This window comes from Cyanistes caeruleus, chromosome 6, assembly GCF_971803275.1.
Source record: "Cyanistes caeruleus chromosome 6, bCyaCae1.hap1.1, whole genome shotgun sequence".
Taxonomy (NCBI): domain Eukaryota; kingdom Metazoa; phylum Chordata; class Aves; order Passeriformes; family Paridae; genus Cyanistes; species Cyanistes caeruleus.
Genome location: NC_141706.1, coordinates 65,507,506 through 65,528,833, shown reverse-complemented (window position 1 = coordinate 65,528,833; position 21,328 = coordinate 65,507,506). Strand labels below are relative to the sequence as shown.

Sequence of the window (21,328 nt, the reverse complement as noted above, 5' to 3'; positions counted from 1 at the left end):
TTCCTCAGGCCAATGTGAGGCCTCCAGGACAGCTCAAGAAAGGTACAAGACTCTGAAACCCCCCAAGCTCAGTGCCAGGAGCAGCCACTGCCACCCACCACCCCTGCTCCAGTGTATTTGCTCTTGATTCCTCTGGCTCCAAGGAGCAGCAAAAGAAGGTGACAACAAATCCTGGAGGTTTTTTTTTTGCTTCCCAGTCACCAGCTGGGGACTCAGCTGTGGAAAACAGCAACACCCATCCCAGAGGAGCAACCCAGCTCCCTGGGTCATCCAGGAGCACAGAAACCATCTCCACCTGAGGGGAGGGAGCTCTTGCCCTTTCCCTGTGCAGTGCCATCACCTTCAGGTCCCCCAAGGATGCTCCCACTCCAAAGGATAACACTGTGCTTTAATGTTTCAGAGACAATGGACTGGTGAGCAGTACAACAGGGGGCTGTACATCCTATACATATTTACACATGGGGTGTAGTTAAAGCTTCTGTGTTTGAGCAATGCTGACGTTCCAAAAAACGCACTGAGACTTACAACAGCAAAAATGGGAACAAAATCCAAGGCCACGAGTAGAGAGAGGTATGTTTTAAGGACTACAGGTCACATGGAAATAAAAAACAGTGGTGGTGTAACGTGAACTTTATCCTGAAGAGAGATAAGTGGTTAAAACGCAACTTTTTTAGTGTCTCAGGAGCAAGACAGTGTTTTACAGAGATTTAATTTCCAGAGACTACAGCAAGGAAAGAGAAATAAATGTACTGGTGTGTGCCCCTTTGGTCCTCAAAATCTCCTTCCAGTCAAGCTAAAAAGAGAGGTTTACTGCCAACTTCAGGCAAGAAAGATTTAAGGCTTTTCAGCTGGATATTTGTAACACACTGAACTGAAAACTGGTGATTTCAGGAAAACAAATGCCATGGGGTTGGTGTGGTTTAGCAATGTGCAGCACAGCTTGTTTACACCAGTGACAAACACTGTTACAGCACCTAATCCTACAGAATCCAGGACAGAGGATGTTATAAAAGATTTTTCCAATAATGCTGTGAAGGTCCCTCAAAGTAAAATTAGTGTAATTAAACACATGAGCTTGTTCTCCTTGAAAAAATTCTTTCGGCCCGAGCTGACCAGACATGATTTTCATTTTGTTTCCAACACGGCCTGGAGCAAGAGGGGGAATGTTGGTGAGATGGAGCTGGCCAGAGCAGGAGCTGCCCTTGAGGTTCGTGTACAGGACATCTTGGATTGATATCCAGGAAAGCAGAGAGAGCCCTGGGAACCTGTGGGCATCCAACCCCCTGGCTGATATTTGTTTTGCAAGCTCGGTGTGAGGAGGGTGGTTTTCATTTGCGCCTCATCTTTTCCCAATTAAGAGTTACAAAACACCCATTAAAATGGTAACAAAGCAGAAGTTCAGCCAAGTCCAGCTGGACTGAAACTTTTTGTACCAATTCTGCCACTTACAGAGGTTGCCACATAGACAGGGAAAAAATGTGGTTTGATTCATTCTGGTGGCCCTGGAAATGCCTTTCTCAGCTGCTCTTATGAAATGAGCTTGCTGTCATTCCAGGTTACTCTGCCCTGAAATAACCCAACCTGTCGGCAGGGAGGGGATGTACCATGTGCTATGCTCAGGATTTCATGCTCACCTTTAGGTCCAATATTGGAAATGGAAACCTTGAAATGCTTGCAAATCTTCATTTTCATGTTATCAGGCTAATTTTAGCTTCTCAGTCTAACCCGCTGAAATCCAAGAAGGAAAGCTCAAGATATAAATATCATTAAAAACCTCTTTGGATACCTCAGTACTCTGCAGATAGACTCTGCAGAGTTTTTTCCTATCCTCTGTTAAAGTTTCCTTAAAAACAGTAAGAAACTGACAGTTCAAGTGGTCAGACATTTTGAGGCACAGAGAAAAAGGTGCATAAACCCCTTTGTACTGAGACAGGGCTGTGTCCCAGATAATTCAGAAGCTAATTCCCTGCCTGTTAAGAGGATAGGAAAAATGGAGTTTACACATTTCTCAAGCAAACAAAAAAAATACACAAAAAAAGGAAGGTTAATACCAGCAAGAATATAAAACACACCAGAGGTAACAACTCAGAGGTATAACACACATAGCCAGGTACTGAAACAGCCACTGCAGGACTTGCAATAAAACATGGTCCAATAATTGGGGACAATCCCAATCCTACAAAGATCCACATCCTTTCAGGTGTTTCCTGTGCTGCTCCACGTTTATTCTAATAAACACAACTATTTCATAAATATCCATTTCACTCCTAAACCCCACTTCTCTCCTGACAGCTGGATAATCTGCATTATGGATGGAAAGACATTTCCAAACTCCTGTTTGTAACTCTGTGACATCAGCATCAGTGGAAGTCCAGGAGGAGCCTCCCTCATCCCTACCTTTTCCATTTGCCACCAGAAGCCTTTCACTGCACAAAGACTATGACAACAATTCACGATTTAGTTTAGAATTGGGATGTGGGGACAAGGACAGACAGTGACACAGGACAGAACAATCCAGAGTGCATCCAGAGGGTAACAGAGTTTCAGCTCCTGATGAGAGTCAGGAATTCTTCACGGGTCTTTGGATCTTCCCGGAATACCCCCAGCATTGTGCTGGTTACTGTTTTACTGTTCATTTTCTGTACCCCACGCATTACCATGCACATATGCCTAGGAGAAAGGAGAAGGGAGTCAGTGCATCAGGAACACTCCTGGGGAAGGAGAAATCCCACAGGGAGAGATGTTTCTTACACAGCCACATTTAATTCTGGGAAAATAACAGAACCTCCACAACCAGAAAGGGCACCTGCAGCACCTCAGCTGTGGAAGAGTCACATTCTCAGCCACTGAACACTGCCTTCTCTCCCCTGATCCCAGGAAAATCCCACCTTCCCAAGGTGCATTCTGATCACAGGGACATGCCTGCTGCCAGTCCCAAGCTCTGCACTGCTCAAGGAGGCAGGAGCAGCACAGGGCATGGATCTGGTGCAGCTGGGACAGCTCCTCACTGCCACATCTCCACAGAGGATAAGGCAGTGCCCACTTTAAATGGCTGCAGCACATCAGGATTATTAGGTTTTTTATTACTACTAGTAATACTTTATTATTAATATGGTTGTTCTTACAATTGCTATTGTTATTATTATTATTACTAATCTCTCTGCCTGATAACCAACCACACGGCCAAAGGGGCAACACGCACCTGCAGCAAAGGGATCACACAGAGCCATGATCCCACCCCTGGAACACCTGGGATCACACAGAGCCAGGATCCCACCCCTGGAACACCTGGGATCCCACCCCTGGAACACCTGGGATCACTCACGTAGCTTCCACGACGACGCCGACCCCGGCAGGCTGTAAGGCTTCTGTGATGGCGATTGCAATTTGTTTGGTAAGGCGTTCCTGGACTGAGGGAACAACAGGGACTTCAGACTCCCAGAATCCCAGAATGGTTTGGGTTGGAAGGGACATTAAAGCTCATCTCATTCATAACCCCCCACCATGGGCACACCTTCCACTAGACCAGGCTGCTCCAAGCCCCATCCATCCTATCTTCCATTTCATGTGAATTCATTCCATTCATGTTCCATCCTGGAACAGACCTTTTATTTTCTTGTCTATATTTGGAGCCATTCTGCATTCCACCTCTCCAACCACAATTTGTTCTAACAGCTTCTCCATTTCCTATTCTGCAGTAAGATTTTCTTGCCTCTCTGTTCTGTTTCAGTTTTTAATGTGTTTGTTCCCAATGTTACTGCTGCGCCATTTATTCCACACGCACAATTTCTCTTCTTAAGGAAAGGAAATGGAGATAAAAAATTAACTTTGTCCTGCAAGGCTTTACTTCCTGCAGCTCTAACACCCTCTATTCACCAGCCTGGTGGTCACTGAGACTTCTCTTGCCAAGACCTGGTCCAATTTAACCACAGGACAAAGGCAGCAGGTTCAGCCCAACCCAAGGCTTTGGACCCTGCAGCTTCCTCTCCTCAGGGGAGCTCTTGCTCCATTGCCTCAGACAAAGATTCCTCAAGGCATCTCTCCAAACCTCTGCAGGAGAGTTCATCTCCAGCAGCATCCAACTGGTTTTGTTAATCCTGGTAGCACATTTATCCTTGGAATCAGTTCCAGCCTCCATTTACTTTCCTAGGCAGAAGTTACCCTTCACTGGGAATGCAGGGGCTAAGTACAATAACACAACCTCTTCCAGAAGTGTCTTTCTCCTCTCTTAAACTCCACATCTACACTCCACCCCCAATTACCAGCCCCTGCACTGACTAGGAGAGGAGTGCACACAACAAACACCAAATTTTGTGTTTACCTTGTAATCTTCTGCTGTATATTTCCACGATCCTAAAGGAGAAAGGAAAAAAGTCAATATTATAGTTATTTCCAGCTGGCCACTGACTGATCTTCACAATTAATTTGATGCTATCAAAAGAGACCCCCGTGTCCTTCCTGGGAATGAATCCATGGCCATGCTGCTGCCCAGGTGTTCCTCACAGACTTCCCTTGGCACATCACTGTGTTGAGTGACTGGTTCCCCCCACCTGCAGCACCAGGGACTATTTTAGGGCAAACCAGTCACTTCTCTGGTCTCCTTCTGATGGTCTGGAATTCCTTGTGTCCCCACTCACCTGCACTGCACAATTGTGGGGGAATTCATGTCCACAGGCTCCCTGAACCCTAATTCCTGAATATTTCCCTGTGCTTCAGACTAGACCAAATGCTGCCTTAAGGTCAGTTTAGATAATGGATTCCCAGATTGAGCAAGAAATGTTTTGGATTCTTGCATTTAACCACAAATTTAGCTGAGAACAATGAGACAGAATTGGTCTTATTTAAAACAGAATCTCTCCACCCATATCTCACCCATTCCTTCACATTTCAGTGCAGGGATCACCTTAATGGTCCCCTCCAATGCAACTCCAAATTTAAGCCATTGGTGGGCAGTGGAAGTGACACTTAATGACAGTTCTAGAATCCACACATTTAAGAAAATCCATATAATTGCTCTGTAACTCCAGGGGCTGTTCATGCCAACCTCAAATGCTTAATTATACTTCAAGTGGCCACAAAAGGAGCTGCTATAGCAAGCTTTGATACCTTGTCTGGTCACACCAGACAAAAGCCAGACAGTGGCTGGCAGCCTGAAGCATCACTTACAAGAATCATCCCCGACAATGAGACTCTCCTGCTGTTTTGGAGAGAGAATTAAATGTACAAAGTCCCCTCCAGCAATGAAATGGTGGTGTTACAGCACAAAACCAAGCAACACAATATTTAGATTAACTGTATGGATAGGAAACATGCTCAGATATTGCATAGAAGAAGTCCTAGCAAGGTGTTTATGTGAAAAGAGTTATTTGAAAGAGCATTTTCAAGCCTGAGTTTAAAACCCAGAGAAAGATGTTTGTTTACTGAATACAGGTCATCCACAACTACAGAAACTCACCACATTAGACTAATCCTATTATGAAAGATTTAGGCCTAGAGCACCAACAGCCTCACAAATCTTTGCTTGAACACTGGTTGCATTATATAGGGCACGATTTGGCCCCCAACCTCTTCATGGCAACCACTCAAAAGTGAGAACATTTTGTTATACAAGAATCTAATCTTTTTATTATTGCAGTATATGGGAGCTTTACCCTCACTTAAGAAAGTGGTAAGATTTAACCTTTGAGCACAGTGCAGGAAGCCTTGCACATATTGATGAGGGTTTCCGTTCTGAGAATAAATAGTAAAAAAAATGTACATTTCTAATACCATGATGTCACTTGCATTTAAAAATTTTAAAAAAATAAATCACTGAAAAGCATTTTGAGCTCTTTTTTACAACTGTAATCAAGAGATAAACGGAGACCAGAACAAGCAAAAAGCAGTGAATGCACATTTCAAATGTGACTCCTAATCCTGCATTGGAGCCCTGCAGAAATGAAATGATGCTAAGGACAACCTCTTCAGGAAGGATGGATGATCTTCAGAAATCCAACTCCCAGAAACAACACAACACCCCCAGCCCTGCACCACTTAAAGACACACCCAAAACTCAACACAAGCCATGGGATGTCACATCCCCAAGAACAAGCAGCTAACAGGAGATGAAGTCTTTTGCCCAGCAACTGCAGCTCTGACAGCTCAGATCCCCAGCTCACAATTCCAGCAACTCTGTACAGCCACAAAAAAACATGCAGGAGAAAAATCACACATTGAAAAACCTCTTTCCAGCCTTTTAATCAGAGCAAAGCCCACTCCTAAAAACACTGCTGGGGGTAGGGAGATGCCTCCCTGCAATACGAGGTTACACATACGCAATACGAGGATCCTTGTGACCTCCAAGGATCCTTCCACTTCCAAACCCAGCTCCCTGTTGTGCCAGCAGAGCACAGAACAGATCTGGCTCACTTTAGGACATTTTGCTGTCATATCCTACCCATTTCTTACCTGCTAAGAAAACCCAGTAGGCAGGCAGATTTGCAGGGCTAATTTCTCATTAGTGCTACTGGAACTCCAGCAGGATTAACAGACCCATCAGGGAAAGCAAAACCTTATGTGTTCTGTCTGAACTTCAGCCAGATTTTTAGATTTGTTTCTCAAAAAGGGACCCTTCCACTCTAATCCCAAATAATCTGCTTATTGAAGGGATCTACCATCCTCTTCCTCACCAGCATGAGAAAGTGTCACTTAAGAGTCAGTGCAAGAACTGACCCAACTGGCACTTGCTGAGGAAAAAAGCTATTTTGCATAATAAATGGATTTCTCAAGTGTATCACAATTGCTTTGTTTCTTAGGCTGAACTATATCTATAAAATCTACCCCACAGTGCTCTCAGCATGTCTTCAGCAAAAGGAAGAAATGCTAAATTTTTCTGAAGAGTCAGATAAGAGATGAAAGCTTTAGATTCAATTTATATCCATAAAATGTGTTCATTTACAGTTTGGAAGTGTTCAGGTTTTTGTTCTTTTTAGTCAATCCACACCCAAGTGGTAAAGAGCTGGAAATTCTCACTGTTTTTCTTGTGGCCTGCCTTAGAACATAACCAAATTCTCCTGTTCTTTGCCTCAGAGCTCCCTGCAGACCCCAGTGCTCTGGGGAAACCTACAAAAGCATTTGGGCTCTGCTGCAGCCACTGGTGAGAATTCACACACAGCTCCAAGACTTATCTGTCTTCCCCATTAAAAAAAAAAACCAAAAAACAAACCACAATGCTGAGGATTGGTCTAAATCCAAATCCAGGACACAGAGTGGGATGGGGTTTAGAGGGAGAGGAGATTAAAGAGATTAGCACAGCCAGCACAACCTAGAATCCTTTTTACAAATTAGCATCACTTTCATTAGAACACTTACCTAGCGAGCTTGCTGAGGCCAAGCACTTGTTTGTTGGGGAGATAACCAATGTGTACCTAGACAGGGGAGAACAACCATTAACAGCAGCAAAAGCACCCTTCCAAGGGCATGTGAAACTCATGCACAGACAATGAGATGTGCATTTGCCCAGGAATTAACTCTGGGATAGCCCAGAAATCTTGGCATGTGGGAGGAACATGGCACCATGCAAGCCTGGGGAATTGTGGAGCTGAGACTGTGAATGCCTCATGAGGTCCTGGTGAAGAATAGGTGAGCTTTTCTGAGGGGGAGAAAAGTCACAGCTCTTCAAGAGTCAAGGCTTATGTTCCAAGTCTCAGGAATGCTACAGAACACTGCTGCATTCGGGTACAAAGGCAGTCTATTACTCAGCACAGCACTATTTGTCTAAAATAAACATGCTTTTCTTTCAAGACCTTAAATGGATTTAGGGAGCGGAAGGAAGAGGGATTGTGCTTTACTTCCAGTGAAAATTCTGATGGCAAGAAGTATTTTACCACCAAAAATCAGGCTGCTCTTCCTGATTTGATTTTCTTTCTTGTTTTAGTATCATAGATCACTGATGATTAACTCAGCTTCCATCCTGCTCAAATATGGATTTGCTGAACATTTACTTGAACTAAATTGGAAGAAGTTTAGCAGAAAAGTGCTCAGATATGAAGGGAAGGACATTTAGCTCCTTGTTTTTAGAAAGTCCATGGGGACTACTGATTATTCCTGTGGGTTAGAACAGATGATAAACTTGTGCCACTGTGCCAGAGACTTGAAAAATTAGCCAAGATACAGCAGGGGAGTGTCAGTGGGGGATTCTGGTTTTGCCTGGAGGCCCCATCTCAGAATCCTGTGCTGCTGTACCTGCAGTGGAGGTACCACAGTGCACCTGATTACCTGGCTAACTTGCTCATTCCTACCCCTTCTGTTAGGCAATCAACCCACTGACACCTGAAAAGACATGAAACATTTCAGACAAAGTGAGAGACACGAGTTAGAAATGAGCTTTGAATCCTCTTCCCCATATTTTTGCAGATTTCTTGATTTCCTTTAAGACAGAACTGCAAATGCAACAGGTCAGTGTTTGCAGCCTGTTTGGTGCACCCAGCAGGGCAATGGTTACTCTGAATATTTAGAGCCATACCAAGTAATTTAGTAGTGCTGAGTTGGTGTTTGTGAGGAGATTTCTCCAAACCACACAGGCTAAACAGCTGGATGTAAAAAAAAAATGCACACATTGCCACAGGAGTAACAGGGAGATAATACACAGTACACACAACCAAGAGTAACAGGAACAACAGAAAACTTGCACAGAAAAAGAGGTTATCCTGTTCTCCAGTACAAAACATTAACAGCAAGAAAAGAAAGCAGACAAAACTGAATTGACTCAACCAAATAAACAGCTGGTTTCTGTTCATGTGTTTTATTTTTGGGAGACAGTTTGCTTGGAACATATGTGGCAGTGATTGAATTTTATAGACAACACCAGCACGTGCTGCTCTTGGACCTGTGAGCACTTTGTGGTAACAGATGGATCAGGCTAAGCTCCATCCTTCTGTGCTGATAAGGGGGTGAAGAGGCTGAGACGTGCAGCTCCCACTCAGAACTCCTCATCACCTCTCCAGTGGTTAACTGGGGAAATTTTACTTCCTTAAAGTTGTTGGCATTACAATTCCAACACCCTCTGAAGCACTGGCCCATTTCACACTACTCTTCAATTAAGCATAGCCTGTTTTGGTCACCCTAACTTGGCTCACATAATTAAAGCAGGGCTGCTAATGAGTTTGTTCCAGTCACAGGGGGTTTCAGAGATGAATGTGCACTGGATAGCTCCGAGCCAGGAGCTAAATCCATGACAGAGCCAGAGTGCAGGGTGAGCTGGTTTAATATCAAGATGTCTGCCCTCAAGGCTTGCTGCTGCTTCGTGAAGAAGAGCTTTGATATGAAATGTCAGAAACCATTAGATTACTTAGACTAGGAAAGGTTGAGCATTATATTTCAGGAGCTTAAATTCAAATAAAACCTCACATTAAGGAGGCCTTCCTTATTTGTATTCTGAAGATTAAACTTCTAGAACAGTAGCCATAAGCAGCAAGTACTTACAGCCTTAAAAGCTCTGTAGCTACAGCTACAAAGTCTTTTACATGTACTTAAGGTCTTTTATTGTGCATTCCCACATTTGTTCTGTGAGGGAGAGTTACCTTTCCAACAAATGGAACGAGGTGATGCTCACACAATGAGAACATGTCTATGTCCTTCACAATTACCATCTCATCATGGTCTTCGTCAAAGATGGCGTCGTTCAGGACATCTGAAATTAAACATTTGCATTAAAAATAAAAGCAAAAAGCACAGCAGGCTCTCCCAGCCAGTGCCTGAGAAAGCTTGTAGCAAGGGCAGAACTCTCTCAGGGCTATAGATTTTAGGGTTAAGGTCTGGGAAGGAAGGAAGAAGCAACATCACAAGCACATTTTGGTTTGCATACGATGCCACATCTGCCAGAGTGTCACACTGCCTACGTGCTGCACCACAAGTCAGCCTGGAGGGTTTGATTTAATTTATAGCTTGAGCATGGTTTAGAACAGATCTGGTTTTTGCAGAATTACTGATATCTTAAGAGCAATTAAGCCTACAGCTGAAAAAAAGAGCACGTCTCAAAAGTGGCCTTCCGTCGGTGCTTCCACAAGCAAAGCCAAACCAAGGCCAGGGAAGATCTGAGCCATCACAGGGGTTCCTCCAAACACTTTAACACCAGCATTACTGTCTCCAGGAAGGCCTTGCATGCAAGTTTCATCCTGTAGCACGCCAGGCAGCAGCTGTTTAGGTACACACAGAAGTCAGAGACACATCTGGGGAGAGATTTGCTGTCCTGATCTGAAACGAGTGGGCATATCCACACTCCAGGATAATTCTGCACCCCAGAGTTAGCAGAAAAGTGAGGTGCAGAAACCCCCCAGAGACAGAAGGGAGAAGAGACAGCTCAGTAAGAAAAGGAACACATAACATGACACTTGGCTAATCTCAGAGCTCAGCTCAGAATGGATCCTCACTTGATTTTCCACTTTCAGCAGTTCCTTGACAAATGCCCAAACAATCCTGGCACATCAGTCTCCACAAAGATTGCAGGCGCCCAGACCATGCTCAGAGAGCTTAAAAGTAGAATAGTCCCAAGTCAGGAAATCAGGTCTTTTGAAGAACAAGACAGAAAAGTTGTGTATGAAGGAGAAACTTGCAGGAGATGACCAGCTGTACAGATGGGCTGATCACAAGGCCAAGGAACTCTGCAAACAAGTTCAGATGGAAGCTCATGCCTTGAAAAGGCTGACCTAGAACACAGACTAGACAGAATTAAGAATAAAGTAGGTATTTATTGAAAGACATTGGGCAGTACAAGAGCCTGGCCAGGGCTACACCCAAGATGGACCTGAAAATGGTCACAAAAATGGATGACTGATCATGAGGTCTCACACTTTTATAAGTTTTGGTCCATCTGCATATCAGGGTTAATTGTCCAATTACAGCTTCAGGTTATGAAGTCCCATCCTTCTTGTTTTCTCTGCAGTCCACTGTTGTTTCTGCTTTTGGACCTGAATTCTGATGATTGTCCTTGGTATCAAGCTGGAAAAGGAAATGTTTTGTCGACCCACTCTATGAAGAGAGGTCACTAAAACTTCATATGAAGCTCAGAACTACACACCTAGGCAGCACAGAATATGAAAAACATGAAAGCTAAAACTTAAGGCATGAAAGCCACGCTGAGTCCTTGGAGTTACTTCCAGGAAAGCAGAATCCCAACCACTGCAGGCAGACCAGGGCACTCAGAGACTGCCCTGCATGAACCACAGAGCACCTGCAGAGGTGGTGACACAAACCCAGCAGTGGTGGTGACACAAACCCAGCAGTGGTGTCTGCTCTGCTTGCCTTGCTGCCTGACACACACGTCCAGCTAATGGCCACCATCTGCTGTTGATAAGGGATCATCATCATCACGGAGCATTTTAATTTCCTGCCTGCTATCAGCACTGCACAGGTAACCCTGGAAACTGCGCAAGACGTTCCGCCTGCGACACGGGTTCTTTCCTGAGAAGGGCTGGCAACCCGCAAGGCAGCCAGGATGAGTCCCAGAAGGGTTTGGATCAGGTCAGAGAGCAGGAGGAGGGGGCATGAAAAAGGCCAGAGAACCGCTCTGTGAAGGCACATGATTGTGTTCTTCAAATTTTTGGGTCTGGTTTACACCAGCACTACTGGAGAGGGTTTCGATTGCACAGGCAGCATCGTGCAGTTGTGTAATTAGGAATTCAGCCAGGCAAAGGGAGAATCCAAAACAGGGGATCTGAACAGACTCGCAGGAAAGGGAAGGGGAGGCAGAGCAGCTGTCTGGGTTCTGAGCTCCTCCTGCAGCACTCTGCAGCCGTGCCATTTCCACAGCAGAAAGGCAAACAGTGGTTGCACAAAACCTGCTGCTGCGGCCAGAGTTATTAAAACAAAATCCAAACTGATCCACGAAGCATCTCCAGAGTGACTGCTGCTGTTATTAGACCCCCAGCTCAGCTCACACCAGCCTTGCCAGAAGCATATCAGAGCCTGATGTCAGATATGGATTTACGTCAGCACGCTCGCAAAGCAGATTGTTCAGAACAGCCAGAAATGGCCAAATTCTCATTAGGAGTCGTGGTGTGTGACACAGAGCAGGGCCACAGCTACAACAGAAGGTACTTCACCCATGAAACCTCATATCCATGTGCATTAAGATGCCTGTACACATTAATTAACATCCAAAATATATGTTAGTAGATCCTTACAAACTTTCTCTCACAGCCGTGTTGTATCACGGAGAGAGCTCAGCCAAAGAGAAGTTTAAATGACCTCAGAAGTACCACACAGGCAACTCCAGGAACAAAAGGCATCCTGTATCCTTCTCATGGCCAAAGCAATGGAACAGGAGCACAAAGGGCATCCACCCTTCTTGCACATCCCCTCTTATGCCACAGCCCAGTCTCAGCAGTGTGGACAATGCACAACCAGGGGAGTGCTAGAGGTAAGAAAACAGATCTGCACATCAAGAACGCAGCCACAGAGCTGTGAGGTGCCTCACGCTCCTTATTTATAGTGGTCTCGCCATTTTTGCACTTTTTATTTATATTATTTAATAATATAATTTTTAAAATTTATTAATCTTTATTTTATAATATTATATGTAAAAATATTGTTATTTTATTATTTAATATTAGCAGCAAGTTGCAGCCAGATCACAGACAACACCTGCAGTTGTGCCTGCAGCAAGATGTGCTGATTTTGTCAGCACCAGCTACTCCTTGAGAAGAGAGGCTCACAAAGGAAGAAACCAGCTCAGTGTTAGGCCCTTCAAGAGCTCTTCCCCAAGTGCCAGGTGATGCAAAGACACACAGGTAAAACAAAATGTGAGGCTGAAGGGCACTACCTGAGTAAATGGCCATGATCTTGAGTGGCCATTCACCCCTGCCTGCTCCAGTCCCTCCTGCTCACACTTCACAAGCCTCTCTCCCTGAAAATTAGCACAGCTTGAAGCCTGCCCATCTTTACACCTCCTCTTTTGGAGCCCAAGCCCCGTGATGATAAAAGCAGAGAGAGCAGAGCATCTTTCCACAGCTGCTGCTACCTGTGGCCCACTGCAGCAGCTCCTGCAGTAATTACACAGGAGACACTTCTCTGGCAGAGACTCAAACACCTTGTGCAGGGAGGCAACACCATTTTATCTAAATTTGTCAGGGGTTCTCTTTAGGTTTTTTTAGAGATTTTTTTGAATTTTTTTTCCTAGTTTTTCTATTTGCAATAGCATCAAACAGGGCTCTGACAAGCTCAACCTGTGTGCTGCAGCACACATTCTGGAGAATTTAACAGAGCTGAAAGGACAGAAAGGGAAACAACCTCAGACTAACCAGGCCAGAAGCAAAGCTGGGGACAAATCTTCCCCCTTTTCCTGTTCTTTCACTCTAACTACTAGGCCATGCTGCCTGCTTGACTAGTTTGATTTCATGGTTTGTAGAGTCAGGATGCTCTCTAAATTATTCCAGCTGATTTTTCCTTCAGCCAAAAGTTCAGTTCCTGATGCAAAAACTTCACTGGGCTGTTGAAACTGAATAGGCACCTGTGCTCCAAGTTAACTCCTGAAACAGAGCAGAATTAATTTCTCTTTATCTTCAAAAAGAGTTGATAAAATGAAAAATCAGAACTGGATGAAGACAGAATGAGAAAGACCTTTCAGGATTTTGCGTCAGAGCTAAGCAAAGATACCTGTTGCTATAGAAACTATTTGCATGGCTTTAATGTGACACAGGAAAGCAAAAGCACCTCTGGCAACCAGAGAAGGCAGAGCCCACCCAGAATGGGCTCGGGAGGTGGAGGGGATGAAGGATGGCAGCACTGCAGCAGCTTCACAGCACTTCAGAGCTGCCTTTTTCACTGTGCCTGGGAGTGAAGTGATGCAGGTTGTTCTCACCAGGAGTTAAAGCACTTCCCCACGGTGTTAAGCTGCCTCACAGCTCCAATTTAAGTGCAGGTTGCTCAGTGCCAGCGGGATGAAGGCAGCCTCAGGAACTCCCTGACGCTGCTTCTGCCTGAGCTCATCCATCCTGGCAGAGACAAAAGGCTCGAGGTTCTCCTGACAGCCTTCTCACAGGTCGGGGCTGTCCCTGCTGTCCTTTGCTCTCCACGGTGACCTCAAGTGCCACAGGCAGGGCAGGAATGGGCTCAGGCCGAGGCAGGATGACATCCTATGGGACAAGGCACATCTCACCAACACCCACCAGCTGGAACAAGCTACAGCACTGGCTACACCTCCAGGAACACAGAGCTACACCCAAAGCAGAGGCAGGGACCGCATGAACCAGGAGCAGGTCATGGTTTGGAGGGTGCTCCATGAGCCAGCTCAGGCTAACTGGTCTTTAAGGCAGAAGCACCTGGGGAATGCTGGCAGATATTTCTGATTGTCTTTCTCAGAGTTCCTCCCCAGCTGAGGACAGATGTAGCTGGCAGCAGGAGACACGAGTTAACAGCTGAATGTGTGGCAGGGAAAGCCGCAGATTGCAGGGTCAGGATGAAATCTGGAAGGAAACTGCTGTAAAAACATCTCAGCTACTGCTGGGTAAGCAGTAGAGTCAAACCTGACTTTGTTTATTATTTATTCATGTGATGACATTACAGGTAACTGTAGTTAGGGAAAACATTCCAGACAAGCAACAAGAAAATTATTGCAGCCTTTGAGTATTAAAAAGGCGCCAGGAATTTATTATGTATTCAGAGAACCAGGCTATAAAGACATTAATATAAAGGGCTTGTACTGCTGCAGAAAGTGAATGACTTCAGGTTGTTAAGGGGAGGCTCTGGGTATGTCATTTGCTTCAAGAAGTACTGAAGAGCTCTAGAAAGAGGCACAGCCTGAGATGCCACATGACTGTTTAAATAGGCAATAGAGTTCAAAAGATGCTGAGAAATGAACACTCATAACACACATAGCACACCTTCCTAGCAGGAATCAGGAGAAAGCTTAGACACAAAAGAATTTTGTGCCAGCTTCAGATGGGAACATTTGCTTCAGAAGCAAAGATCAATCCCTCAGTTACCACAAGGGAGGTGAACAAGATGTGTGATTCGAGGGACTTGCCATAGGAGCAAAGATAAAGGAAAAGCTTTATTGCTGTTCAGCTAATTCTGGCTGTGATTTGTACAGATTTGTTTATTTTCCTGTAAGATACACTCCATGTTGTAGTGACACTGGAGTCTATTCATAACAGATCAGCTACTGCAGACAGATGAAGCCAAGATTAGGTTCTAGAAGTTGTCCTCTGCCAGGAGGTTTATTAATATGAGCAAAAGCATTGTTATAGAAAAGCTCATTAAAATGTATCAGGATTTCAATAACCATTTCAACATCCCATTTCACAAAAAGTGCTCATTCACACTTTTTGTGAAACTGAAACAAAGGAAAAATCAAAGACAAAACACTTTGGAAGACCAACATGAAAGATTAGAAGCTTGCACCAGTTCTGATCCAGAGGTTACAATATTTAATAAATTCCTGACAAAACCCAACCAAACCTAGTGTTACTTGAGCATTAACATGGAGATGATCCAGGAAGGTCCCAGCTCCCAAAAGTTTCACTGCATTTAGTGCATATTCCAGCACAGTAGGCTTGTCTTATGTGGGGGCAGAGGTTGAAGAAACCCAAAAAAAAACCTCACTCTGAACAACCCTGTACTTCCCACCCTCTGGTTTACAAGAAACAAGACTGGAGCACAACAATGCTGAGGTTTCAGCTGTTAATAGATTACCATGTCCTCATGGATGAGCCAGCAGCACCTCCATTCCAGGAAAATACAGCACCTTCCCAGCTCCTAGCAAAGGGCAGTGCTGCTGATCAAACAGCCCTGTTTGCTTAAGGCACTGTGTGTTTTGACACAGCAATGCTTATCACCTCAGCACAGCAAACCGAGCAGGCTGGAAAAATTTATGAGCTTACACCATTGTTGTTCTCTATAAAAATACCAAATCCACACAGACTTAAAGAATATTAAGGTTGAATTTTTTCACCTGTCAGTGTAGGAAAAGCATATAAACTAATGAGTGAGGAAATGACCTAACTAGTTATTTGCTTTGAAATAAAAGCTGCTCAGCAGAGTCACTTGGCTTGCAGGTGAATAACATGCAGCCTTTTGAACCACAGAAATCTGGGAAACAAAGTTATCCCCTCCCAGTATTTCTGATTTTCATTTCCCTGTTAAACACAGTGAAAGGACAGGTGAACCTGCCATGCTTACATGGATAAAGGCTGGGAGACTTCCCTGGTAGCAGCTCCCTCCATCACCAGCAAGCCCAGTTTGGTGAACAAGTTTTGCTTTGAGTGTTTTTGGCTGATGAGAACAGCTCAGCCTCCTCCTGCAGATGCATGCAGCCTGTCCAACCCTGTGCCTAATGTTTCCTGCAGGGTTACACAATCCAAACCAACTCATTTATGGTTCACCTTTCAAAGGCAGAATGGTTGACAATGCTTCTGTAACTTACCAGTTGCTTGGGTGCGAAACCTTCAGCTTCAGTTGAGAGTTGGTGCTGTCTGCAACTTTGTACTTACATTTATTCACTCATTTACTGCCTTTGCACACGCTTGTGCTTTGTAGTATTTATTATTAGACTCTCAGACATCACCTCTAAGCATGACATGAAGCCTTTAGTAAAAGGAGGGACAAGGTTTGACCTTTGTGTGGCAGGTAGCTGCCTGAACCATCTATCAAAAAGCTAAAGGCACCTGGCTCTCACGGCCCTGCTCTTAACCCTCACCAGCCAAGGGGGCAATTCTGAAATACAATTTACACCCAGAAGTAAGAAGCTGATAGATCTGACCCTGGAAAAGAACACGTTCTTGGATGCTGGCACAGAAGCACTGCATGAAATTGGAATTGGATTTGTTGGTGACTTTCCTGCTCTGCCATCCTTACCAACACATCAAGAGGTTTCTTTTGCAACAGCTGCCAGTCTACACCAGTGCTCAAGTGTCTGCACTGAGCTGTCAGGCTTTTTAATCTGGTCCCCAGGTGGATTTTATTTGAAATCACTAGAGGTATTCTTGCTATTCCAATCCAAGTGTGATGGCTGGTAACTACAGAAGTGGGAACAGCACATTTGAATACATCCCGTCAATGAAAGGGGTTGAGGCCTTTAGTAAAGCCAGGATTAATAAATTACAATCTGGAATTAACAGAAAGAGCCAGATACAGATATTTAACAAGTAAACTCTACTAATGGCTCTGACACACAACACTGAGCAGCTGCAGAACACAGATAGAGATGAACAGGGGGTAAGGCAGGAACACTGTCACTCAACACTGCTGAAAACAAGTGAGGAAACACAGAGTAGAAGCTGGAAAGCAGAATCAGCTTCTCTGCTGCTCACAAATCTGAATGGAGAGACAGAATTTAGGTGTTATCTTCCCTACAATACTACAAAGGTAAGCTGTGGGAAATACAAATGTACAAACACAACCAGGTGTCATGGAAGCAAAGTGACAACACCCAGGACAGGAGATCAAATGACCAGCACATTTAACCATGCTCCAAGGGTATTCTGTTCCCAGACACACAGAAACCAAAAAGATCATGGAATAGTTTGGGCTGGAAGGAATCCTTAAAGGCCATCTAGTCCAGCTCCCTGCAATAACACAGTGAGGGAGTCAAGCACACCAAACACAGACCTCTGGCAGTGCACTGGCAACTTCATGCTCTCCAGAAGAGAAGGGAGCTGGGGAAGGGTCTGGAGCCCCAGGAGAGGCTAAGGGAGCTGGGAAAAGGGCTCATCCTGGAGAAAAAGAGGCTCAGGCAGGATCTTTTGGCTCTGCACAACTCCCTGACAACTCCACAGGAAGAGCTGAATAAGCTGCAAAAACCTGAGAAAACAGGAGGTCAAGGCTGCTTTTTGTCAGGCTTTTGGGGAGGGTTTGGGTTTGTTTTGGTTAATTTTCTTTTTCAGGAGCCACTTGCTGGTCCAGTTCCAGTGGTCAGGCAGAGAGCAGAATTAGTACAACCAAGGGAACAGCACAGGCTGCTGCAGCAAAGACAGCAGCAGCCCCACAGCTACTTTTGTGCCCAAATATTCTGTAGCTGTTGGCTCTAGGGTTCACGATGTCCTTAAAGCTCTCTAAGAAGAATTTACTCATAATGACTCTCCTAACAAACTCTTCATCCACCACTTGCCTTGCTGTCTGCTGGGAGCTTGTCCTTCAGCCACAGTTCTTCCTTCTGTTTGGGATGGGGAGAAGTGGAAGCTGAGCATCCTGCAAGTGGAGGTGAGGAGCTTGAAAGTAAAAGGATTCCCCACCTGACACAGGAAGGAATGTTAGTATCACAGCTTCACATGATTTTCTAAAAAGAAAAAAGCAGTCCAGGAGCAGAGCACCCAATAGTGAAATTTTCTATCCTTGGATATAATACAGCTCTCTCCCAGGCATGGGTAATCAGAGGAGCGGAGTACCCAGAACTATTCTGCTTAATTAAATGAATGTGAGAGATTAGAAGACCACACAGATCCCACCTTGGAGCAGAAAAATGTCTCCAACATTACTTCAGGTAACATGTGCACACAAAACTGGCAGCAAGATAAGAGGACTTAAGAAGGGCAGCAACCTCATCCAGGTTCAGCACAAAAATTCATGCTCAAATTATCACTCAAAAAATTCCTTCTGCTAGAGCTTGACAGGATGACTGAGAGACCTCCTGTGTTTTACAGCAGTAAAATGAGGAAAGTTAATCCCAGCAAACAAAAGATGATACTGTGAAATCCTGATGAAACCTCACCTCAAACGCACCATGCAGCAGGACTGAGAGGAACGAGGATGGCCACTGCAGCCCAGAGCCTATTCCCAGATGTGACCTAAAAACCTGGGTTGATCTGAAAGGCAGAACAACTTGCAAGGCAGAAATGCTGTTCCTGGGGGAAGCTGGGACACAACATTGGCACAAGAGTTTAAGCTGACCACGAGTAGAGTGAATGCTGGAAGTTGTCGTAATCTGATTTCAAAAGAGCCAACAGCCAAGAAATAAAAAAGAAACTAAACACAAAACCCAGCCTTTACGATGAAGCACAGTGCACTTAGAAAAGGACTCTGCTGTGCCAGCAGGAGCTCCCTGATGCCATCAATCAGCACAGTTCAGCCTTTGCATTCGGCTACATCCTGCTGCAGCTCTGGGGCAGGCTCAGCACACCAGTGCTGTACTCCAGAGAGCAGAAAGGAGCAGCTCCTTCCTCAGCCGCACTCACGGATCCTTGCTGACACTGTTTGCATCCCTTACTGACAGGAACTTGCCTTTTACTGTAAGAGGCAGAAAGGGGAATTCCCGAGCTCTCCAGGCTCCTTTTTACTGTTTGTACTGGGTACAGTCCTGAATCAAGAGGCTGAGAAGGGGAAAGGTGATGCAAAAAAATAAATTTTCAAGCAGTATTTACCCTGCATCAGAGCAACGAGTTGTTGATGAGAACTTATCCCAGCCAGTTCCTTTCCTCACACTCTCACCCAGACACTCAGCTGGGGCAGGGATGTGAACCTTGGGTTCCTCTCCACACCTGCATTTGCTGCTGCGACCCTGAGATGGACAAGGGTTCTCCCTGTCTTTTTCCTTTCTCCTTACCTCGCTTCCTTAAGTTTCATTCCCACCTTTGAAAAACCTCACTCGATTCGGCAGAACAGGACTTTCCCTGAGAAAATTCAAACGCGTTCTGTCTGCTAATCGAAACAAATATTCCCACCCTGTCTGAACACAGCCTCGCTGGAGGGAGGAAGGAGGGAACCCACAAGTTCCTCTGCCAGGGCTTGGAAAGTTCTCATCAGAGGAGGGGAAGCAAAAGCACTTGCTCTGCTCACCCAAACGAGAGGTTTACGGCAGAATGGAAACTTTACCTGCACAGAGTTTAATAAAAAAACCCCGATATATTTGGGGAGGGAGGGGACAGGGAGACATACAAGTGATAACAAGGGAGTGCCAGATGAGTGATGCGGTGGCAGGGCAACGACGCTTCAATAAATTTATTTCAAGGAATAAAGCAGCCCCTCTTGGGCTGGAACCCGAGCGGGACACTCCATCCATCCCCGCAGCCCCGGCAGCGCTCCCTACCCGCGATGGTCTCCTGGTAGCCCTTGGTGAAGAACTGCATGGCCGTGGCCGCTCTCCAGGGCGTCTTCAGCAGCCCCTGCCGCTGCGGGTCCTCGCCCAGCGCCCTCAGGATGGAGGTGTAGGCGGCGGCCAGGCTGGGCAGGCTCAGCTCGTTGTCCTCCTCGCTGCGGGGCCGCTCTCCCCGCCACCCATCCCCGCCGGTGCCCGGGGGAACTCGCGGCTTCTCCGCGGGCGGCGAGGGCGGCGGCCGCTCCTGCCGCGAGTACCCGTTCCAGCCCCGCGCCGCCTCCATGGGCCGCGCTCGGAGCGGGGCCGTGCGGGCAGCACCGGGGCCGTGCGGGCAGCACCGGGGCCGTGCGGGCAGCACCGGGGCCGTGAGGGCAGCGCTGGGTCCGAGCCGCCGCAGTCCCCGGGCTGTCCCTGCCCGGCCCGAGCGGTGCCGGCCGCCGCCGCCGCTTTTATCCCGCCCGCGCCGCCCCCATTGGCCGCCGCCATTGGCCGCCACCGCCGTGAGGGCCGCGCTCGGCGGGAGGGGCCCGGAGGGGGCACGGGGGGATCCCTCGGGCTGAGACCTGCGGTGGGGGTGCCGGGAGGTCTGAGGGGGGATCCCTCGGGCTGAGACCTGCGGTGGGGGTGCCGGGAGGTCTGAGGGGGGATCCCTCGGGCTGAGACCTGCGGTGGGGGTACCGGGAGGTCTGAGGGGGGATCCCTCGGGCTGAGACCTGCGGTGGGGGTGCCGGGAGGTCCGAGGGGACCCCCGGGCTGTAGAGGCGGTACCCCGGGCCGGGGGCACGGGGGGATCCAAGGGGATCCCCCGGGTTGAGACCCTGGCTGGGGGTGCAGGGGGGTCCCTGCGCTGAGGCGTGGGCCGGGGGAACGGGGTATCCGAGGGGATCCCCGGGATGGGAGAACAGGGGGATGCTCGGGGTACTGAGGGATCCGAAGGGATCCCCCGGCTGAGATCCGGGGGTACTGGGGGGATCTCTGGGCTGAGGTATGGGCAGGGGCTATGGGAGTATACCAGGAGATCTCTAGGTCTGAAGATATGGGATCCTCCAGGATGAGGCGTGCGAGCAGGGGAGGAATGCCCTGAGCTGGGGCTATGGGAGGATCCAGAGTGATCCCCGGGCTGAGACCTGGGCTGGGGTTCCAGGAGGGAATCCCACGGACTGAGGTGTGCTGGGGGTATGGGGGGATCACTGGGGCTGCGGATATGGGGCACCCCCAGGCTGAGGGTGTGGGGGATCCCTGGGCTGAGGTGTGTGATGGGGGTACGGGGACCCCCCAGGCTGGGGGTACAGTGGGAATCCCTGGGCTGAGGCATGGGAGGCA

At 46.8% G+C, this 21,328-nt stretch overlaps 1 protein-coding gene across 1 annotated transcript; it reads right to left on the bottom strand.

Moving 5' to 3' along the window:
- Positions 1–367: 367 nt before the first annotated feature.
- On the bottom strand, positions 368–20,421 carry GCH1 (GTP cyclohydrolase 1). The gene is made up of 6 exons (XM_023927141.2): positions 19,997–20,421; positions 9,561–9,670; positions 7,351–7,406; positions 4,322–4,353; positions 3,326–3,410; positions 368–2,670 (listed from the first exon to the last, which is right to left on the bottom strand). The coding sequence occupies exons 1-6, from the start codon at positions 20,286–20,288 to the stop codon at positions 2,544–2,546; spliced, it is 702 nt and encodes a 233-aa protein (XP_023782909.2). The 5' UTR covers positions 20,289–20,421; the 3' UTR covers positions 368–2,543.
- Positions 20,422–21,328: the final 907 nt, after the last annotated feature.

Coding starts and splice junctions, on each gene's coding strand:
- GCH1 (XM_023927141.2), bottom strand. CDS start 20,288: ATGGAGGCGGCGCGGGGCTGGAACGGGTACTCGCGGCAGGAGCGGCCG. Junction 9,671..19,996: donor CTACCAGGAGACCATCGCGG/GTAGGGAGCGCT, acceptor GTTTAATTTCAG/ATGTCCTGAACGACGCCATC. Junction 4,354..7,350: donor GGCCTCAGCAAGCTCGCTAG/GTAAGTGTTCTA, acceptor TTTCTCCTTTAG/GATCGTGGAAATATACAGCA.